Source organism: Gymnoscopelus braueri (genome assembly GCF_963280865.1).
Source record: "Gymnoscopelus braueri genome assembly, chromosome: 9".
NCBI classification, from domain to species: Eukaryota; Metazoa; Chordata; class Actinopteri; order Myctophiformes; family Myctophidae; genus Gymnoscopelus; species Gymnoscopelus braueri.
Genome location: NC_137610.1, coordinates 49086724 through 49108241, shown reverse-complemented (window position 1 = coordinate 49108241; position 21518 = coordinate 49086724). Strand labels below are relative to the sequence as shown.

The window sequence follows — 21518 nt, the reverse complement described above, 5'->3', positions numbered from 1 at the left end:
CTTTGGCAGTTATAGAGTTAATACTTTTCATTCGTTCAATATTCATAAAACCCACAGACTTCACTTTCAATGTTTTTTTCCCCGAAAATAGCCGATCCACAAGCTCACAACATGTCACCATGAGCTTGTATAGATGGGGTATTTTTGCTACTTTTGAAAACACTTTTGTGCTACAAAACAGTGCCTTCATTAATGAAAAAAAAATTGGTATATGGAGATACAAGGTTTCTGCATAATAGCAGGTGTATTTAATTATCTATATTGTCGCTGTCGGGCAAAAACCTCTTATCTCCATATTTTAACCGTTTATGTTTTTTCGTAAATCAACGCCCTACTTGATCATACAACAGCGTCATACAAAATAATCAAAAGTAGCAGATCTACAAGCTCAAAACGCGGCGCGAAGCGACGCGTTTTGAGCTTGCAGATCTGCTACTTTTGATGCTTTTGAATTTGAATCCTGAAAACCTCATTATGTCCAAACAGTTTTGGACATATGAGGTTTCCACCTGACAGAGACGATAAGAGAACCTAAGGTTTGCACAAAGCTCCATTACAAAGTAAAGTAAAGTATGCTTAGTGGTGGAGGCAGAGGATATATGGGTGCAGTCAGTGGTGGAAAAAGTACTCAAATGTTTTACTTAAGTAAAAGTATCAATACTGCAATGCAGAAGTACTCTGTTACAATAAAAGTCCCGAATTCAAAATGTACTTGAGTAAAAGTACAAAAGTATTGGTATCAAAATGTACTTAAAGTACCAAAAGTAAAAGTACTAAAATCTTTGAAAATAGTCGATCTACAAGCTCACAACGCATCGCGATGTGACACGTTGTGAGCTTGTAGATCGACTATTTTCAAATAGCCTAGGGTATAAAATAGGGATCTGCAAAGTAACTAAAGTTTTCAAATAATTGTAGTGGAGTAAAAGCAACATTATTTGCCTCTGAGATGTAGTGGAGTAGAAGTAAAAGCACTGAAAATTGGAAATACAAATCCCTCAAAAGTGCACTTAACTCTTTCAGTGCCACAATACGTCAAATACGTCATGAGGCCTAACGCCCCGTGTGCCACAATACGTTTTTTTTTTGGGGAAAAACATGTTCAGAACCCAAGATATGATGATATGATGATTTGAAGATTTGCTGCTCCATTCACTTCTTGTTTAACTTTTTACTGAAAAAGGCTGTATCTCGGCTCCTAAGCACTTTTTTTTTTTACAATTCATTTTGGTTGTGGCACTCAGAACCAAAATTCCATAAATAAGCATGGCATTGAAAGAGTTAAGTACAGTACTTGAGTAAATGTACTTAGTTACTTTACATCACTGTGTGCACTGCAGTAAGATGCAGAGACAGTCCACCTAATCAGTGTGTGTGTGTGTTTGGGTTTATTGTTTTCCCCAGTGTCTCACGGGAGAGATACAATCTGTTGCAGCGACAGAGGAGCAACAAGGGAGAAATAACAAGACAAAGAGAGATATAGGGCTCACCGGGTTTCGATAGCAACTGCAACCAATACAGAAGTCACGGTTGAGCTAAGCAATGATCACATTTGACCGTGGTCGGTGTTGTCACTTGGCACGGACATCAATGAAGACAGAGTGAGCTTAATGGTTGTTTTTGCCTCAATAGCAGTACATCCAATTACAGTGTAAAGTAGGCCAAACTGAAGAGATAAAGAAACATGCTGTAACCAGTGGTGGGAAAAGTACTCACAATTTGTACTCAAGTAAAAGTATCAATACGGCCATGTAGAAATACTTTGTTACAAGTAAAAGTCCGGAATTCAAAATGTACTTGCGTAAAAGTACAAAAGTATTGGTATAAAAATGTACTTAACCCATTAACTAACCTGCCAGAATTATTTCAGGTTTTATGCCAGAGATTTTTAATTGAGAAAAAAAAAGTACTCAGGAGCCGAGATACAGAATTTTTAAGTTCTAAGTTAACAAGGAAGTGGATAGGAGTCTAGATCTTCGAAAAAATCTCCAATCTCCTTGGTCTTTGGGTCATTTTTTAATTTTTTTTTATTATTATTATTATTATTTTTTAAATGAGTTAACTCGATCTTGGCAATCAATGTGTTAAGACCTGGAACGCATCTGTATCATTTTAAGATGTCTTTGGCTATTCAAAAATAGCTCATAGCTCATAGCGCAATGAGCTTGTAGAGCTTGTAGATCGTGTAGATCTTGTAGATCTTGTAGAGATTGTAGATCTGCTTTTCTAAATTGTGTTTTTTTTTTGCATATCGTTGAATATATATATATATATATATATATATATTTTTTTTTTAAAGCGTTAGGATTTAGAAAACATTTTTAGAATCGGCCTCAGGTCTTAAAGGAGAGATCCGGACATTTTAAGTGTTATCTTTGATGTGTTGTTAGTCACTCACCGACGTAGAAAGTGGCGTTGAGTTTTTCCAGCGATTCCCCTGTCGTCATTTTTTCGACCCCCTCCGTTGGCATAATGGGAGCGCGTGTATGAGTGAAATTCGTCTATTATAACCGATGCAAAGTTATTTTTTTCTCTACTACTGCTCATTGTAGAGTCTCATGATACTAAAAAATGCACTGAAAGTCCCTGAGAAGCTAACGCTAATGCCGAACGAGCTAACACTGGTTGCTTGTTTCTCTCCCTGGCAACACGAGTTGCCAGGTTCTGGGAGAGAAACAAGCAACCAGCGTTAGCTCGTTCGGCATTAGCGTTAGCTTCTCAGGTCCGGAAAATGTCCGGATCTCTCCTTTAATGGGTTAAAGTACCAAAAGTAGAAAGTACTCATTATGCAGACCGTTTCACATGTTTTCAAATGTATACAAATCTTCTGAAAATGTGAGCAACATGTGTCTTTTTCCACCACTGTGTGTGTGTGTGTGTGTGTGTGTGTGTGTGTGCGTGCGTGCGTGTGTGCGTGCGTGCGCGCGTGTGTGTGCGTGTCTCTGTCTCACCCTGCCCAGCTCCTTGTCCTCCAGGGCCAGGACCCCTGTGCTCTCAGTGAACAGCTTCACTTTGACGATGGGCAGTGGGTGAGTGGTGGTGAAGTCCCCCTGGGTCCCCCATCTGGAGAGAAAGAAAGAGACACAATGTTCTGCTTTAACCCATTGAGACCTGAAGCCGATTCTACATGTCTCCTAAATCTCAACAGCATTCTGAAAAAACCTATGTTTCTATATCAGTGGTGGTCAATCTTTTTCATGTCAAGGACCCCCAAAATGGTATGTATGTTCCAGGGACCCCCCAGAAGCAAAGATTTGAGTTAAAAATGTTCGCTTAAAAAAATATATATATTCAAAGATTTGCACACATTTTCAGGAATTTTCAAAAATAGCAGATCTACAAGCTCGTAGCGCGGCACTCGGTGCCGCGCTATGAGCTTGTATATCTGCTATTTTTGAATAGCCCAAAGTGTAAAATAATGATTTTTAGCTCAAATCTAAAAATGAGACAGTTCCAGGTCTCAATGGGTTAAATAAAAGATAAATTGTGTTCCAATGGATCCAATGTAGTTATTATTATTTAGTAGTGTTTTCATTGGTTCAATATTTATAGAACCCACAGACAGATTTAACCACATACATGTATATAGAACATTGGTTCTCAAACAGGGGTCCGGGGACCCCCAGGGGTCCTTGGGGGGGTACCAGGGGGTCCCCAGCAAAATTAGGTAATAAAAGTCACAATTTTAACCATATTTTATACTTTGGCTATTCAAAAATAGCAGATCTACAAGCTCAAGCGATGAGCTTGTAGATCTGCTATTTTTGAAAAATCTTTAAGATTTGTGCAAATCTTCGAATATAATTTTTTTTAAGCGAACATTTTCAACAAGTCTTTGCTTCTACGGGTCCCTGGCACAAACTCTGTTCAGTGTTTGCGGCCAAATACATGTCAATTTGGGGGTCCTTGACATGAAAATGTCAAGGAGGAAGCATTGCTGTAGAATGACGAAAAAAAACACAAAAAACACAAAAAGATGACATATGGTCTGGAGCAGAGCCGTCTGGGAGAAATGCGGGGCCCTGTGCGAAGTCGCGTGCGTGCGCGCCCCCATCCCTTTTTTTTTGGCAGTTTTGGGCGGATATTTCCGAGTTTTTGGTGGTCATTTGCGGTTATTTCTCGGTATAACTCTTACGTTTTTTTGCGGGGCTCCCCCAGCGCGGGGCCCTGTGCGGCCGCACCGTTTGCACTACCCTTGGTGCGGCCCTGGTCTGGAGATATAAGGTTTCCACCCGACAGTGACAATGTTATGCCCTGCATGGACAGTGCTCTCTACGCTAGATAAAGAGTGAAAAACATAACTTTTAAAACTTGGTTTAATCCATTAAGACCGGGAACGCATCGGTGTAATTTTAAGATTTATTTGGCTATTAAAAAATTGCAGATATACAAGCTCATTGCAAGTGCGGATCTAGTATGAGCTTGTAGATCTGCTATTTTTATTTTATCGTGAGAATTTGTGCGCATCTTTCAATATATGTCTTCTAAATCCTAACAGTTTTTTGAAAAAACTTGTGTTGCTACAATATCAGTGGTTCTCAAACTTTTTTCATGTCAAGGACACCCTAAATGATAATGTATTTGGCCACGGACCCCCATCTCAAAATATGTCGTCCCCCACCCCCCACACTTTTTGCACACATTTTCAATATTTTTCAAAAATAGCATATCTACAAGCTATGGGCTTGTAGATCTACTATTTTTTTCAATAGCCAAAGAAATCTGAAATGACACAGATGCGTTACCGGTCTTAATGGGCTAGAAGAGCCAGATGGGAGAGGTTGAACCATAAAAGCACGATGGAGTGCAAGAAATTCATATTTCACTGGAGAAGATTTCATAAGTTCTTCTGGCATAATGTTTGTGTGTGATGGTAACCTTATATCCAAGCATCTGAGATGCCTCTGTGTGGTGAATGTTCTCCCATCTGCTGAATGTTCTCCCATCTGGGAACACATTCTAACTCATTCTAAAGCAAAACAACCCTAGAAAGAATGTTTCGCTGTCAGGCAGAAACCTCATATGTACGTCCAAAGTCTTTTTCAAAAAACAAGCCACAATCAAACGGCGATAGGTCCGGAATGGAGGATCGTGGCTGGCCAATTTTTCTCCCCGAAGCTACCGGACCCCTGTGCGTGCAACGAGCGCCTGTCCGTGAGGATCGGGTTCACAGAGAATATTCCATGATTTTTCGGGGTACAGTAAAATCGCCGTTTTTGCTGGTAAGGGTCCAGTAGACGGATTAATTAATTAATTAATTCCTGGCAGTGAATGAGTTAACACATTGAGTGCCAAAGACGTATCTACGTCCTTTCAGAGTGCCATAAAACATAGAGAATTATTATCGTTTTGAAAATTCCACAAGAGGGCGCTCTAACGCAACTTGGAATGATCCCTCGACGCTGAGAGAAGGAATGGACGGATTTGACGTCATCCCAAAAAAAATCACTTCCGTCCACTCCTTGATTAGGATCTGTAGAAAAAACCCTTCTAGCTCAGATTTATAAAAAATGGGTGAAAAAGAGCCATTTTCAACGGGCAATAGCAACAAAATGGCTGATCGCGGTAAACAAGTTTTTGTTCCGGTTGATAGATGAGACCCTCCCCCATCCCCCAGAAACTCTTTGTTTACATCCATGTACACACCACGTCTCCCACGGCTCTCCAAAGATCGCCAATCTAAGTTATAAAACGCTGGCACCAGCGGATTAATTAATTAATTAATTCAAAGTCTTTAAATTGTCACTTATATAAATGTGCAGATACCCTGTATATACACCAACACTGTATGTTGGTTTGTTTGTTTACTGTCGAGTGAAAAAAACTATGTTGCACATTAAGCTAATCATCAGGGGACCCTCTAAAATAATTTGGGGGGTCCACACAGGTTGAGAACCACTGGGCTAGACTGCTAAATATCTCGTTGCTGCCGGAAAAAGAAAACCTTTTATCTCCCCATTTCACATTTGCAAGATAGTCGTCTCTCTGGCAGGTACATGTCGTCCGCCCCCGTTTCATGTTTTATTGGAAGAATATCATCTTTTTTGTTGCCATCATCAAACTGAGTATTTGTTGTAGAGTCCTGAACAGACTGAGGAAAACACACTTTGGTTTCTCAATCTGTCACAGTTCAACCTCTTAATCCCATTCAAACCGGGAACGCATCTGTGTCATTTTAAGATTTTTTTTGGCTATTAAAAAAAATAGCAGATACTGTATGCAAGCTCATAGCGCGGCAACGAGTGCTGTGCTACGAGCTTGAAGATCTGCTATTTTGGAAAAATACATCGCGACGACGTGTGCAAATCTTTTGAATATATACATTTTTAACTCAAATCTTTGCTTCTGGGGGTCCATGGAACAAAATATTTTGAGATGGAGGGGTTCGCGGACAAATACATAATCATGCTGTTTTTTTTCACAGATTTTTCACAAATAGCAGATCTACAAGCGCATAGCTTGTATCTGTCTCTCATGCCGCGCACTATGAAACCCACTGTCTTCAGCAGTGGGCAGCTTCTCTGCAATGTCTGTTGTGTGTGGGTTCCATCTATTAGTGAGTGTATGTCACAACTTCATGTAGTCTGTGTCTTTGCGTACATGCGATAGATTCACGACCACATACAAAACGGAACCCTCACTTGTCAAAGGGCAAAACCCAAGTTCCATACGCGACCAGTTTCCACGGCAACATTGTGCAGATAGGTGAGCTCTGTTCGCACTCCCCGGGGAGATGACAGGGGGAATGACTTCTAATTCATTTAGAAGACTGGGAAGCTGTAATGTGGCAGAGAGGCTATATCATCCACCATGGGCTGAGGGACTTTAATCCAGTAAGACCGGGAACACATCTGTGTCATTTTAAGATGTCTTTGGCCATTCAAAAATAGCAAATATATAAGCTATGAGCTTGTAGATCGGATATTTGTTTTAAACTCGTGGAAACATTTTGCAAAATCTTTGAATATATATATATACTGTATGTGTTTTAAAGCGAACATTTTTAACTCCGATCTGTGCTTCTGGGGGTCCCTGGAAGAACACATTTTGAGATGGGGGTCCGTGGCCAAATACATATCATTTTGGGGGTCCTTGACGTGAAAAAGTTTGAGCACCACTGATATAGCAACATACTGTTAGGATTTAGAAATTTAGATATTTATTTGGCCGCGGACCCCCATTTCAAAATGTTTTGTTCCAAGGACCCCCTAGAAGCAAAGATTTGAGTTACAAATGTTTGCTTTAAAAATATATACTATATTCAAAGATTTGCACACATTTTCAAGATTTTTCAAAGATAGCAGATCTACAAGCTCGTAGTTTGTATATCTGCTATTTTGGAATAGCCAAAGAAATCTAAAATGACACAGATCCCGGATTGCATGGGTTAAAATATCCTAGAGAAACGGTGTTGATTGCCTGCCACCTCCCATACCTTATGACAGGTGTTCCCAAACTTTTCAGGCTGCGACCCGAAAAGGTTAAAGCTCTATATTCTGATAGTTATCATTGCTATAGAGTGTTTGTTCAGCAACAGGAGTCTCCCGGTCTCTCCAGCTCTTTGATAAACTGAAAATACATTTTCAGGTAGGTGTCAAAATTTCAGGAGAGAGTATCCATTGATCAGCTTCATTCTTATATTGTTCCAGTTCCAATTGTGTCTGCTCATTTATTTGTCATCACTTCCAATTTCTCTTGCTTAATCTGTACCCTGACTGAGTTCTCTATCCCAATTGGATAAAATTGGTATCCTGACCTGAAAATGCATTTTCTGTTTAATAAAGAGCTGGAGAGACATGGAGACTCCTGTTACTGAACAAACACTCTATATCAATGAGTACTATCACAATATAGAGCTATTTAACACTTATTTTAACTAAAGTATATCACTTACCCTACCATTAAATATTGTAATGTCATCATTATAGTCTTAGTGTTTTGCCAACTGTTTGGGGGCGCACTTGCAATATCCTCACGGCTCACCATGTGTGTGTGTGTGTGTGTGTGGCGCGTGCACGCATGCGGGCGTTGGACTGGCTGTACCATTAACTCTTGATGTTTCAACATGCATGATTTGAATCAAGATATTGATCCTGAGAGTAACTTCTTTATGAATGTAAACAACAACTGTTGTTGTTGACCAGTTTAACCCTTTCAGACCGGGAATGTCTTTTTTAGGTTTCTTTGGGCTATTCAAAAATAGCAGATCTACAAGTGCTACGAGCTGTAGATCTGCTATTTTTGAAAAATCGTGAAAATTTGAGCAAAACATTTGTAACTCAAAACTTTGCTTCTGGGGGGATTATATATATATATAATATATAATAATAAATATATATATGTTGCTATAATCAGTGGTTCTTACACTTTTTCATGTCAAGGACCCCCAAAATTATATGAATTTTGGCCGTGGACCCCCATCTCAAAATATTTTGTTCCAGGGACCCCCCAGAAGTTGTAACAGAGTTAAAAATGTTCGCTATGGAAACATTTATATTCAAAGATTTGCACACATTTTCGCGATAAAAAAAAAGCAGATCTACAAGCTCATGTATATCTTGTATATCTGCTATTTTTGAATAGCCCAAATAAATCTTAATATGACCCAGATGTGTTCTCGGTCTGAAAGGGTTAAAAATACAACTTATACCACAGGTTGAGACCCCCAGGTGATTTAATGAGTTGCTTAATGAGCTGTTGTGGTGGTTGAGTCATTAGGGTCCATGGTCAGAAGAAGTTCAACCAGCTGAACCATGTGGTCTGTGATGATTAGATGAAGCACCAGAGAGCAGCAGGGGGGGTTCATCCACTAACAAGCTGTATGGCCTTTTCTCATGCTCTCTTTTCACTGCAGAGGATACCTAATGGGAGCAGGACGCTCCCAGCACTAGAACGGGGCCATATGAGTGCTCATGGACTTCAGTTGTGGCTATCTTTGTTTATTATTATCTCGTCTACTAACCCCCCACCCACTCGTGACCCCGACATCTACAAGCTCATGGATCTGCTATCTTTGAATAGCCAAAGTATAAGATAATGGGTTAACGTGGCACTGCTGCCTTCCCAATGTACATAACAGAGTTGAGGTATGTCTGAATTACATCATATTCGGTCCTCATATAAATACAATACATATTTTAAACGTAATAATCTCCGTCATCACAGTACTTTATTAGCAGTCCCTGCATTCAGGCTTCATGCACGGAGACGACTGAACTATAATTAGCTTTTGAGACGGATGATTTGTGCACAATATATTCCAGTGTATATAATTGTATTATGCTCATATCGTACAACGCAATAAAGCCCAGCGGCTTGTTGCGGTCCTTTCACGTGTACTGCATAATGACTACTACGGTATGTGCAATCTCTTTAGTTACATGTGGTGACGTTATCAGCTCAAGCTCTATAATTCAGCATTATGAAAATGTGTCTCTCTTGGCTGCCGTTATCCCCTCCGTCGGGTGTAAAGACACCCACATAGTTAACACCATTTTGTTTGGTCATAATTGTATGGGCAACGTGATTAGTTACGATTACGTGATCATACAATTAATCCCATGATGATTGCTTAATCGTGTTGCGCAACAACACTTTAATTGGCCACGGTACCTTTGGTTTATATATAACGCTCATCGTTGTTTTGGTCATGTTGAATTATATCCTCTGCAATCTGTCATTTTACTTAGATCTGCTGACAACCTAAATACATGTTAAGTTATCATCTACCCACTTATTAATTGTCCCTGTTCTACACACGTACAGTAAACAAGGGCAACCTAGAGTTGTGAAAAGTGGCGTAGTGGAGGTTATATGAAGGTATATGCCATATACCCACTTCCTTTTCAGTCAGCACCACAGCCCCTAAACATTAGGGCTGTGAATCGTCTGCTATCTCACGATTTGATTCCGATTCTTGGGGTCACGATTACGATTTTTCTCGATTCAAATAGTTTTTTTTCCTGCAGCCCTACTTAACATGTAATGTTGTTGTTAGTAGGAATAAACACAGAAACAGCCGCGAAGAAGTGGACAAATAAAGGGGAGGAGCCAAACCGAGTTCATGTTTCTACACAAAAGAGGTGGTGGTGCCCCCACTTGAATGCGTTCCCAGATTGTCATCGCATAGATTCACTCCTGGTGTGTGTGTGTGTGTGTGTGTGTGTGTGTGTGTGTGTGTGTGTGTGTGTGTGTGTGTGTGTGTGTGTGTGTGTGTGTGTGTGTGTGTGTGTGTGTGTGTGTGTGTGTGTGTGTGCAGCAATCTGCGTTTAGTGTTGTCAGAAATATTACCCTTTTCAATACATATTGATGCGGAATATTTTACAATGTCTCAAAACTCATTTGCCGCACTATTGATTCCAGACGCTCAGCTTCCTGAAAAAAACATCTACCAGGAGACCACAAGGGGAGGTAAATATCATTTTCCATCTCCTTTGTACATAATAGTGTTTGTATTTGTTGAGGACATGTATTATTGTCGAAATCTTTTATGGTATGCTACGATGAAATGAATACATAGGACCACAATGGAAACAAGTCCCCATGACTTTTACCCTTTTAGCCTGAACCCATTAAGACCGGGAACGCATCCGTGTAATTTTAAGATGTCTTTGGGCACCCAAAAAAATAGCAGATATACAAGCTCATAGCACGTCACCGAGTGCTGCGCTACGAACTTGTAGATCTGCTATTTTTCAAAAGATCATAAACATTTTTGCTAATCTTTTTTCACATCAAGGACCCCCGAAATGATATGTATTTGGTCGCGGACCCCCATCTCAAACTATATTGTTCCATGAACCCCCAAGAAGCAAATAATTGAGTAAAAAATATTAGCAAAAAAAAAATCGATATATTATATTCAAAGATTTGCACACATTTTCAAGATTTTTCGAAAATACCGGATCTACAAGCTTGTATATATGCTATTTTTGAATAGCCCAAAGAATCTAAAATGACACAGATGCTTTCCCGGTCTAAATGGCTTAATGTCTTGACTGTACCATGTGCCGTTTACATTTCTGACTAATAAGGTATTCAATCAATCAATCAATCAATCAAAGGGCTGTCCACATCAAACACTATAACTATGAACCTATTGTTCTCCACTGTCTGTCCTTCTTATAGGACTGTAGTTGTGGTGTTTGTGGACTCTGCCTTCCACTAGAGTTATAGTTATTTTTAAAACAATATTTATATGTGTGTGCTTGGTGTGGAATGACCTTTAGCTCTTCTCCACTCTGCCAAGTGGAGATGTCAAGAAAACAGCCAGCATTATTCTCGCTCCACAGTGACACACACACACACACACACACACAGACACACACACACACACACACACACACACACACACACACACCTATACTTGTGAGGACATCACAACATTTTTATGAATATCATTTTGTGTAATGTATTTTGCCATTTTTTGCCGCACGCCTAAAAAATTGCCGATCTGCTGCAACACGTTGTGAGCTTGTAGATCGGCTATTTTTCTGTGCACGACACCAGCGCAACACTAAGTATAATCAAGCATAATTCTAACTGTAAACCCCTAAACCTAACCTCTAAATGTCTAATTGTAACTCCAACCTGAATCTTTTCCTAACGCACACACACACACACACACACACACACACACACCCCCCCCCCCCCGTCTGGGTCCCTCCAGTGTGCAGCAGGTGTTAAAAATGACAGTGCTGTAGCGCTTCAAATAGGCCCTGGACAAAAAAGCCAAATAATTGTGCTTCCTCTGTCCATCCCTACTAGTCACTAGGGCCTGGTGTGAATTGGTTTGACCTTTATGTGTCCAGAGCAGTCAGAAAAACTGCTATGGAATCAGTGTTAATTTTGACAGCAAATTGTGTCTTAGTCTTTTGAATAACACACCATTTCGTTTTAGTCCAATTTTAGTTATCTGAAATTGCTTAGTCTTAGTCTAGTCGACTAAATATCAAAATCTTAGTCTTTTAGGCTTAGTCAACAAAATTAACACTGTTGGGAATACATCGCTTTTGAGGTGAATTGACCCATTAAAACCTGGGAAAGCAACTGTGTCATTTAAATCTTTTGCTTTATATAAAGCAACATATGTTTACCTGAAAACTCTTAGAATAGCTGTTTAGAACAGCGGCTCTCAAAAAATAATATTTTTTTATAATTAATTTTTTGATAAAACAAATCGGTAAATAACATAAGCCTAACCTAACCCTAACCCTAAAACCGAAATAAAGTATGAAAAAAACGCCCAAAAACGGCCACAATCCGCCCAATAACCACACATTTTGGCGCGTGCGAAATAACCGCAATAACCGCAAATGTTTGCTAAACGTGCACGTGCATGTTCTCAGTCATTTCATCGTGGCGCCGGGCCTGAACCCCCATGCCAGTGATGCTGCATAGTGCCAACCAAGGTTGTTAACATGAACGAAATTAGCACTAATGAACCAGTATAATGATGATGATGATATACTGTACTTTTATATAGCATAAAAAATTATACAATAATGCATGTCATCAACAAATACCTAGTTATGATTATCTTTGAATTCAAAATCCAAATTATGCAATCCAACTAGGATTATCCTGGTATTTGGTGTTACAGGTGTGTAGTTAAAGTATGAGAGATTTAAAAGTATCGGAATACTGGAGCCAAACATACATGTCACAATGCGACACGCTGTCTGAATCCCAGAACAACATGCGCTTGCAGTTTATACCCCCGATGCAACAGAACACAGCAGTAACAGGAACAGACGAGAATGAACAAGTGTAGAGTTATAGTCCGTCCCTGTGACCTACTGTAAGTGTCATCTGATAATAACGGGTCTGAGAGAAAATACAGGACCTTCGGATGAGATCTAACCTATACAGATGAGATCTATAACCTATACAGCTGTTCTGGTCACGATAATCAGCAAATCAAGAAGAGATGTATATCTCTCAGATGGCCTCGACAAAAATCAGTAACTTAACTCATTCTGTGCCAAGGACAACTTTTTTTTCCAAAAGCCCACACTGCTACGGACAATTTTGACGACTTTCTTTTGGGGAGTGTTTCCACTTATTAATTTATTCTGGCAGTGAATAAGTTAACATGCATAAGTCAGCCTTTTTATATGGCATACTTAGTTGAGCGCACCTCAGGAATAATAATCATAACCTTGGACGTTTTTGACTGCCTTTAATCTAGCTTTACTTTGATGTGACGTGTTGGGCTGGCACATTGTATGTTGAAAGTAACCAATTCTTGTCGTGACATTTTTAGTTATCCCATGTTTCAAAGTCTCATGCCAGAGGCGGTGAGTATAGGTTCACATATTATCATTTTTAGTATGCTGCATGCATGGTCAGTCTGTCAGGAGCCTTCCCTCACATAACCAATACTCTAGCGCAGTAGGTCTCAAACTTTTTCCTGTCAAGGACCCCCAAATTGTATTTGGTCGGGGACCCCCCATTTGAACAAAATGTTTTGTGCCAAGCCCCTGAAGCAAAGATTTGAGTTAAAAAAAATCACTTCGTGGAATGAGCTTGTAGATCTGCAATTTCTGAATAGCCAAAGTATAAAATATGGTTAAAGTGGTTAAAATGATTGTGGGTCCCCAGCTAGATGATTGATACCCTTACAGATCAGTAACTCTTACCGTGTGCATATGGAACCATATGGACCCTTACTGCTTCATTTGGTTACATTTGTACACAGTCAGAGTTACAGTAAATGAACAAGGATTTAACTCTGAAACCACTTAAACCCTCAGAGCTTAGATAATTTTCGACCTGCCAAAATCATTGAAACAGTTATTTCACTATCATATTTTCTTTTTATGGGGGGGGGGCAAAAAATGTATTCTGCAACTTTGTAAAAGCTCTGTGTACTGCATGTATTAATTGTCCCCATGCAATTTTTGGCAACATAACAGAAGCTAATGCCTTTTCTCAGAGGGCAACTTCATTGCCCAGAAGGCGCACAAACAAAAGCAGTATACAGCTGGGGGTTAAGGAGTCGCAAACAAATGTGTTTATTTCCCCAAAGCTCAAGCAGCCTAAAGATACTTCCTCTTCCTCAAGTTGTAATTCCTATCACAGTCATTTTGTTCACACGGCGCTCACTGCAGCGAGCGCCAAGCCTCTGTAGCTGAGATTCATAAAGCATTGGCTTGTGACTGGCGATGTAGATGTCAAAACACAACACATAAATCTACTGTGTTTATAGCAAGGGTCTTCAACAGGGGGTCCTAGACCCCTTGGGGGTCCTCAGAGTTACTACGGAGGGGCCCAGCCATACATTTTGTTATGTACAAAACATTTAAACCCTGGCATCAATATTCTAAGGGGAGCATAAGCTGAACATAGCAGATCTACAAGCTTACAGTTGTGAGCTTAGTTGGCTGGTACCATTTTGGTACCATTTTTATCATGGATGTTGTTGGCTGCGTGTCGAAGTGTCCTTAAGAAGGACACTGAACCCCTAACTGCTCCAGTTGAACAGGTTGGTGCCATCGGTGTGTGAATGTGAAGTACATTTAGCATTTTGATGGGTTGGTAGAAAGGCGCTATAATAAAGACCAGTTACCATTGATGTTCTCTATATCAAGTTACCTTTGAAAATACACAGAGTATATATATATATATATATATTTTTTTTTACCATAGTACAGTATATTATTGATCCTCACATCAATGAAGTGAAGTTACCGGTAAAAGTACATTTCTGTCGGCTTTGGACCATTAAGCCATTAAGACCGGGAACGCATCTGTGTCATTTTAAGATTTTCTTTGGCTATTCAAAAATAGCATGATCTACAAGCTCATAGTGTGGCTATGAGCTTGTAGATCTGCTATTTTTGAAAAATCGTGACAATTTGTGCAAATCTTTGAATATACATTTTCAAAGCGAACGTTTGTAAAATATTTTGTTCCAGGGACCTCCAGAAGCAAAGATTTGAGTTCAAAATGTTCGCTTTAAAGAAATATCAAAGATTTAGCACACATTTTCAGGATTTTTCTAAAATAGCAGATATACAAGCTCATAGCGCGGCACTCGGTGCCGCGCTATGAGCTTGTAGATCTGCTATTTTTGAATAGCCAAATCAATCTGAAAATGGGACAGACGCGTTTCCCGGTATTAATGGATTAAACCAGAGATTCCAGAGAATCCAGAGAGTTTCATAAAACCTCTCTGATGGCCTTCAGTCCGTCATGATCTTCTCTCTACAGCCCACAGCTTGTGCAGCAGCAGTGGGGTTTGCATTTCAAAGCTACAGGACTAATAACTGCACGTCATTATCAGGTACAGTTTCAAGGCTGTGCATATTAAGTTAATCTTCAAAAGAAGCCATACGGTTCAATCGCATTGGCATTACCCTTCAGAATGCGAACGCTACCTGGGTTCAGAGATAGAACCACATCAGTATGAATGCCATTTGTAGAGGGAATTTCACTTACATCTGTGGTCATGGTAACTAGGAAGACCTCCATTGTGAGAAGAAGCATGTGGCACATTGCAATAGCAAAACTGTCCATCTTTAAAATGTGGATGAGATACTCAGATGACCACCACAGGTTTTATAAAGCAAGACAGGGTGTGTGTGTTCATTTCAGAGTTGAAAATTGATCTTTTGGTGGATGAGTTTAGAGGTGAAACCTGGGCAAAGCTTTTGTGGTTGTTGGATTAAAACATCTCTCTCTCTCTCTCTCTCTCTCTCTCTCTCTCTCTCTCTCTCTCTCTCTCTCTCTCTCTCTCTCTCTCTCTCTCTCTCTCTCTCTCTCTCTCTCTCTCTCTCTCTCTCTCTCTCTCTCTCTCTCTCTCTCTCTCTCACTCTCTCTCTCTCTCTCTCTCTCTCTCTCTCTCTCTCTCTCTCTACAGAAATGTGTGTGGGGAGGAATTAATTGTCATAACGACTAAATTGGGGAGAAAGAGGAGGGTAAAAAATATTGTCTACTCAATTATTATTTATTTTTTTAAAGATGATGATGATGATATGTGACTGTTGTTGACTTACTGAGGTCTGGAGGCTTCAGCCTGGTCTGTTTGCAGCTTCTCTCCACCCTCCACCTCCATGGTGCAGTATAATCGATCCTGTTGGGTGCCACAGACTTCAGCCCTGGACCTCCATGATCACTATCTGAGACAGCAATCAAATCCAATCAAATGTATTCATATAGCACTTTTTTTTTTTTTAACTCGACATTGTACCAAAGTGCTTTACAGGTCAAAATAAACCGCAACACAGAACAATCGATAATAAAACGACATGCAGTCAGAGTCGTCAAACAGTAGAAAAACGTTATTTTGTCAGGACAAACTCATGAATGGATAAAGACAACTTATGAAGGATAAGATGTTTTTTTATTGAACATATATCTGCCCATACATAAAAGACTCAATGTATGGGGCAAGACCTATAACAGCCAAGGGATAGTTCCTTAGTTAGGGAGTTAGGGAGCTTGCAACAGCAAAGGCGCGATCACCCCTAAGCAATGGACAAAATGGCATCAAGTCATACAAGTACCGTATCTCTGGGGAGGATTAAACACTTAAACCCTCGAGTCTTAGAGAAACACACTGGAGTTACTGTACTGTAGACCATTGGTTCTCAAAGTGGGGTTCCGGGGACCCCCAGGGGTCCTTGAGGGAGTTCCCTGCCGGGTCCATTTGGTTCCATTTGTACACTCTCAGAGTTAAATTAACATTGATTTTACAATATAAATTGGGGTCCCAGAGATAGAAATGCCATTAAATGGGGGTCCGTAGCCCTGATGCATGTCAAACTGGGGGTCCTTGAAATTAAAATGGTTGAGAATCACTGCTAGAGCCATAAAAATCTTCTCTTATGGGGGTCCCTGGCATATCTTTTTCAAATGGGGGTCCGCGGGCTAACAAGTGTCAATTTGGGGGTCCCTGACATGAAAAAGTTTGAGAAGCACTGCTGTAGACCCTTTGTTTCCAAAAAAACAAACACGCTTGTTTCCAGAACGCTTGTAGATCGGCTATTTTGGGAAAATGTTCCACCCAGAATATGCATGCTGGGTGTTCAAGTGGTTACAGTAAGTAGTTTGTAGTGTAGTGCCTGGGGGTACAATCAGGCTCAAGGCCATTCAGAACCAGAGACAAGCGCCTCCATTATCATATAAGTGTATATAATATAAGAATATAAAACCATTATAATATATGTAAATATATAATCTTATTTCCTCTATGGCAGTGGTTCTTAACCCATTAATACCTGGAACGCATCTGTGTCACTTTAGATTTCTTAGGCTATTCAAAAATAGCAGATATACAAGCTCATAGCACGGCACCGAGTGCCGCGCTATGAGCTTGTAGATCTGCTATTTTTGAAAAATCGAGGAAAAAAAAATTGGTTTTTTCTTTCAATTTTTTTTTAGGATTTAGAAGACATTTCTAGAATCTTCTCAGGTCTTAATGGGTTAAAGTGGGGTCCAGGGGTCCTTGAGGGGCGTTCCAGGAGCGTCCCACTTTAACCCCATTATGTTATACGTCAAGTCATCGACTATTAGAAAATAGCCGATCTATAAGCGTCAACATCGCATTGTGAGTTCGTAGATCGGCTCTTTTCACAACACAAATCTTATGGGGGGCGTGCGTCCCTGGCACAAAATATTTTCAAATGGAGAAAAAAAAAACACATATGAATGTGTTATCTGGGGGTCCTTGACATGACAATGTTAGGTGTACAACTTAAATACTAAAATAAAATAGCATAATAAATACTATAAAAATATAATAATGCAACAACCAATGCAGAAAGGAACTAACAGCACAGATATTTCCGTCAAAATCTAATCACACGCCAAAATCAATCAATCAATCAATGCTCAACAGTAGCACTGAGAGTGAAACAAAAAGCTGTTTTTTAAATAAATGTAGTCCCTCAGAAGCTCTTCTTTCTAGCTTTTTTCAAGCTGAGAAGTCTACAAATAACGTCAGAGGTCAAGAGCAACTTCTCGTAGAAGTGTACACTTACGTTTTCAAACTGCTGGAGCACAGAATGTGCATAAGAACCAACGCGCTCTCCAACAACTTCATTATGTCAGCGCGCTGACATAATGATAATCACGTAACCCAACTTTGGTAAGCAATGTTAGGACAAAGACTGTGTGTAGAAATGGACCTGCAAGGGTCTGTAAGGGTCCATTTGGTTCCTAATACTAACTATCAATAAATTAGCTGGGGACCCCCTGGAAACACCCTCCTCCAGGACCCCTGGGGGTCCCCGGACCCCACTTTTTAGAAACCATTAGTTTTGGGTATCGTCCTCAGTTCTTATGCCATGTAGAGACTATGATGTTTTCATAATGAAGGGAAACCGTGTATATGTTTTTACAAATTCTATTCTATCATGCTCATAAAGTCCTCTGAACTCAAAGTGAGAGGTGCAAAAAAAAAGCAGACGTTTGGGGTCACAGGACCTTGGTCGGTGCTGGGTTTTCGTATAATAATGACCTCCTGCTGCTTTGGCTGCTGAGATGTGTGAGCAGACCACTGAAGACCTGCATGTACGTGTCTGTTACTTTCATTAGGCTGAAGATGCCTTAGTTGTCAGTAGGCTATCTGCCACCTGCAATGGTGATCTGGAGCTGAAACAAGTTATATATACACAGTATAAGGCACTGAAAGAACAAAAATAGGCTACCTCTTTGGTCTCCAGGTAACTGTACTCATTCCAATTAGATGCTGCATGTGGGCTGCATGTGCACACAGGACCCATCTGTGAGCAGGTTTAATTAACACATATCGCTCCTTTGCATTTTTGTTTTGATCAATTTGAAAGGTAACTACAAGATTCATTGACATTTTCCAGTCACTCAATATTGTATTCATCCACTGCAACGGACATACTGCTGGAATTAAAGTTGTGCCTTTCATCACACCAGAGGAAAGTCGAGAGAGAGAGAGAGAGAGAGAGAGAGAGAAAGCCTCACCATTGTATTTGGGTGCTAATTTGGGGTGAGAGGAACTTGCTACACTCTCTCTTTCGTGAAGAATATAGACTCTAATGCTATCAGCAAAAAGACCAAAGAAGTTCTACTGACTGTTGTCAGAAGACTTGCTGGCACTTACGAAGTGTCGAAGAAAAGTCGTTCTACTAGGCAGGCGACAAAGACTAACAGTCCCAGAACGCTACTTGAGACAGGAGTGGAATAGTAGTGCTTTCTTGGGTTTAAAATCCTCTTAACAGACCTTGTATTGAACTGTACCTTCCCTGTGCTTGTCTTTGCAAACTGTTAAGAAAGTATTCAATCAATCACCCCTGTCAATCAAAGGTCTGTTCCCATCATCTGAAGTGACGGCAATATGGTTGTAGTGTGTATTAGGCCTGTTTTCATCAACTTATTGACAGGGTTCTTTAAACTAGTGTTTAGGGTGTCTAATTTCTTTCCCTCAATCACCTCCACCTCTCTCTATCTTTTTTCTCTCTAGGAGCTCACAACTGTAGTATACCATATTTACAGTGGTGGACGAAGTACTCGACCCCAGTACTTGAGTAAAAGTACAGATACTCCTGGTCAAATTTACTCCACTACAAGTAAAAGTGGCTCAGTCAAAATGTTACTCAAGTAAGAGTACAAAAGTCATTGCTCTTTAAATATACTTAAAGGGATATTTCACTTTCAAAAAAACTTTTGGTCATTTTATCGTCTACTCAGGCTTTTGTGAGCCCCCCAGACAGTTTTTAAGTTGCTCGATTCAGTATTTAGATATTTGATATTCATTTTATCAGACACGCCCCCTTCCTTTACAAACCCATTGTAACTTCAAACTCCATTTTAACCATGTTAGATTCATCAAAAACACCCGTCCTTGGTTCTGGTGACTCATACCGCCCCCCTAATACGTGAGGGGGCCGTGTTTTTTCAATTACTTTTTTCATTTATTTTTAATCTTTTTTTTGGAAAATGAAAAAAATACAATACAATAAAAAAATAAAATACATGAAAAAGATTATCGGAAAAACACGGCCCCCTTATTTTACAATAATAATAATAATCAGGCATGCAAACAGCCCTGGGTTGAAAAGGGTGACAACATGCTGTTTTTTTTCGGGTCAGGTGTCACACTATTGCCCTATTTGGATTCAAAACGGCTAGTGGAAGCTGAAAAGCTACAAGTTTGCATGTCTGAATAATGCAAAAACAGAAATATTTGTTTGCATTTGCTTTTTTTCTCCCCCATATATTTTCATAATAAAAAAGTGCGTATCGTATCGAAGTTGTGTACCCAATATCGTATCGTATCGTTTCGTTTCGTGAAATTCGTGAAAAACACACCCCTAGTGTGTGTGTATATATATATATATATATATAATTGTATATATATATATATACCGTATATCTAGGTGTGCCCTGGGATCTTTTGGCTATGCCAGGTGTGCCTTGGCACAAAAAAGGTTGATAAACACTGCGCTAGAGGGTGCTCTTCGCCAACCTATGAATGATCCCTTGACTGCGAGTGAAGGCAAGAACCGTAAATGACGTCATCCCCCAAAAAAGTCACCCCGTCCACTCCTATGTTATGAGATTTAGAAAAAACACATCTAGCTCGGATTTCTTCTCCCAGACTGCGTTTTTTGGTGAAAACGACCCATATTCAACTGCCGATAACAACAGAACGGACGATCGCGGTTGGAATGCTTTTGTTCCGGTGGATAGAAGAGACCCTCCCCCTCCCCCACACAGCTTTTGTTTACATCCGTGTCCACATCGTGGCTTCCTTGGATCTCCGTGGATTGTCAAAATAAGGTAAAAACGCTGGCAGTTTTGCAAGCGTTAATTAATTAATTAATTAATGTGTTAATAAACTTCCTTGATTAGAAATACAAGTTTTCTGTCTTTTTGTATATTGCTGGATGATCTATGACCCTGCCTCAGCAAAGAATGTAACTTCCTCCAGAGTATGAGACTGATCTGTATTAGAAACGGCTAAACTGGTGATATAAATTAATGGCTAATGTAACCCTATTTACACTACATATCCAAGAAAAAAGTGCTTGATTGGCGCTGCCCCGGGCTATAACCTCGTGAGCGGATGCATTAATCTGGCCCTGTACACATTTTGTGCAAATCTTTGAATATATACATTTTTTTTAAAACAACACGTTTAACTCAAATCATTGCTTCTGCATGGGGGTCCCTGGAACAACATATTTTGAGATGAGGGTCGGCGGCCAAAAACATAATTTTGTGTGTAGTCCTTGACAAGAAAAAGTTTGAGCACCACTGATACAGCAACAATATTTTTTTCAGAAAGATTAAGACATTTGTTGAGACATTTGACACTTCCAAATGTTTGCTTTAAAAAAATAAAAAAATATAGGCCTATTCAAAGATTGCAAAAAAAATAAATCATGATTTTTCAAAAATAGCTGATCTACAAGCTCATAGTGTGGCAATCAAACATTAACACGAGCTCTTGGGACTAGAATAACTGCATTGGAACCCAGGTAATTTTTCTTCTTTAATCCAGCCTTGCATAACTAAGCATGTTTTAGCTCACAAGG

The 21518-nt window shown here is 39.8% G+C and overlaps 1 protein-coding gene across 1 annotated transcript in view; it reads right to left on the bottom strand.

Annotated features, from left to right (window-relative positions):
* cadps2 (Ca++-dependent secretion activator 2) overlaps positions 1-21518 on the bottom strand; it is a 342906-nt gene that overhangs the window by 141710 nt on the left and 179678 nt on the right. The window contains 4 exon segments of the mRNA XM_080438413.1: positions 2952-3063; positions 15999-16069; positions 16072-16097; positions 16100-16121. Coding sequence (XP_080294539.1) covers positions 2952-3063; positions 15999-16069; positions 16072-16097; positions 16100-16121 — 231 coding nt within the window.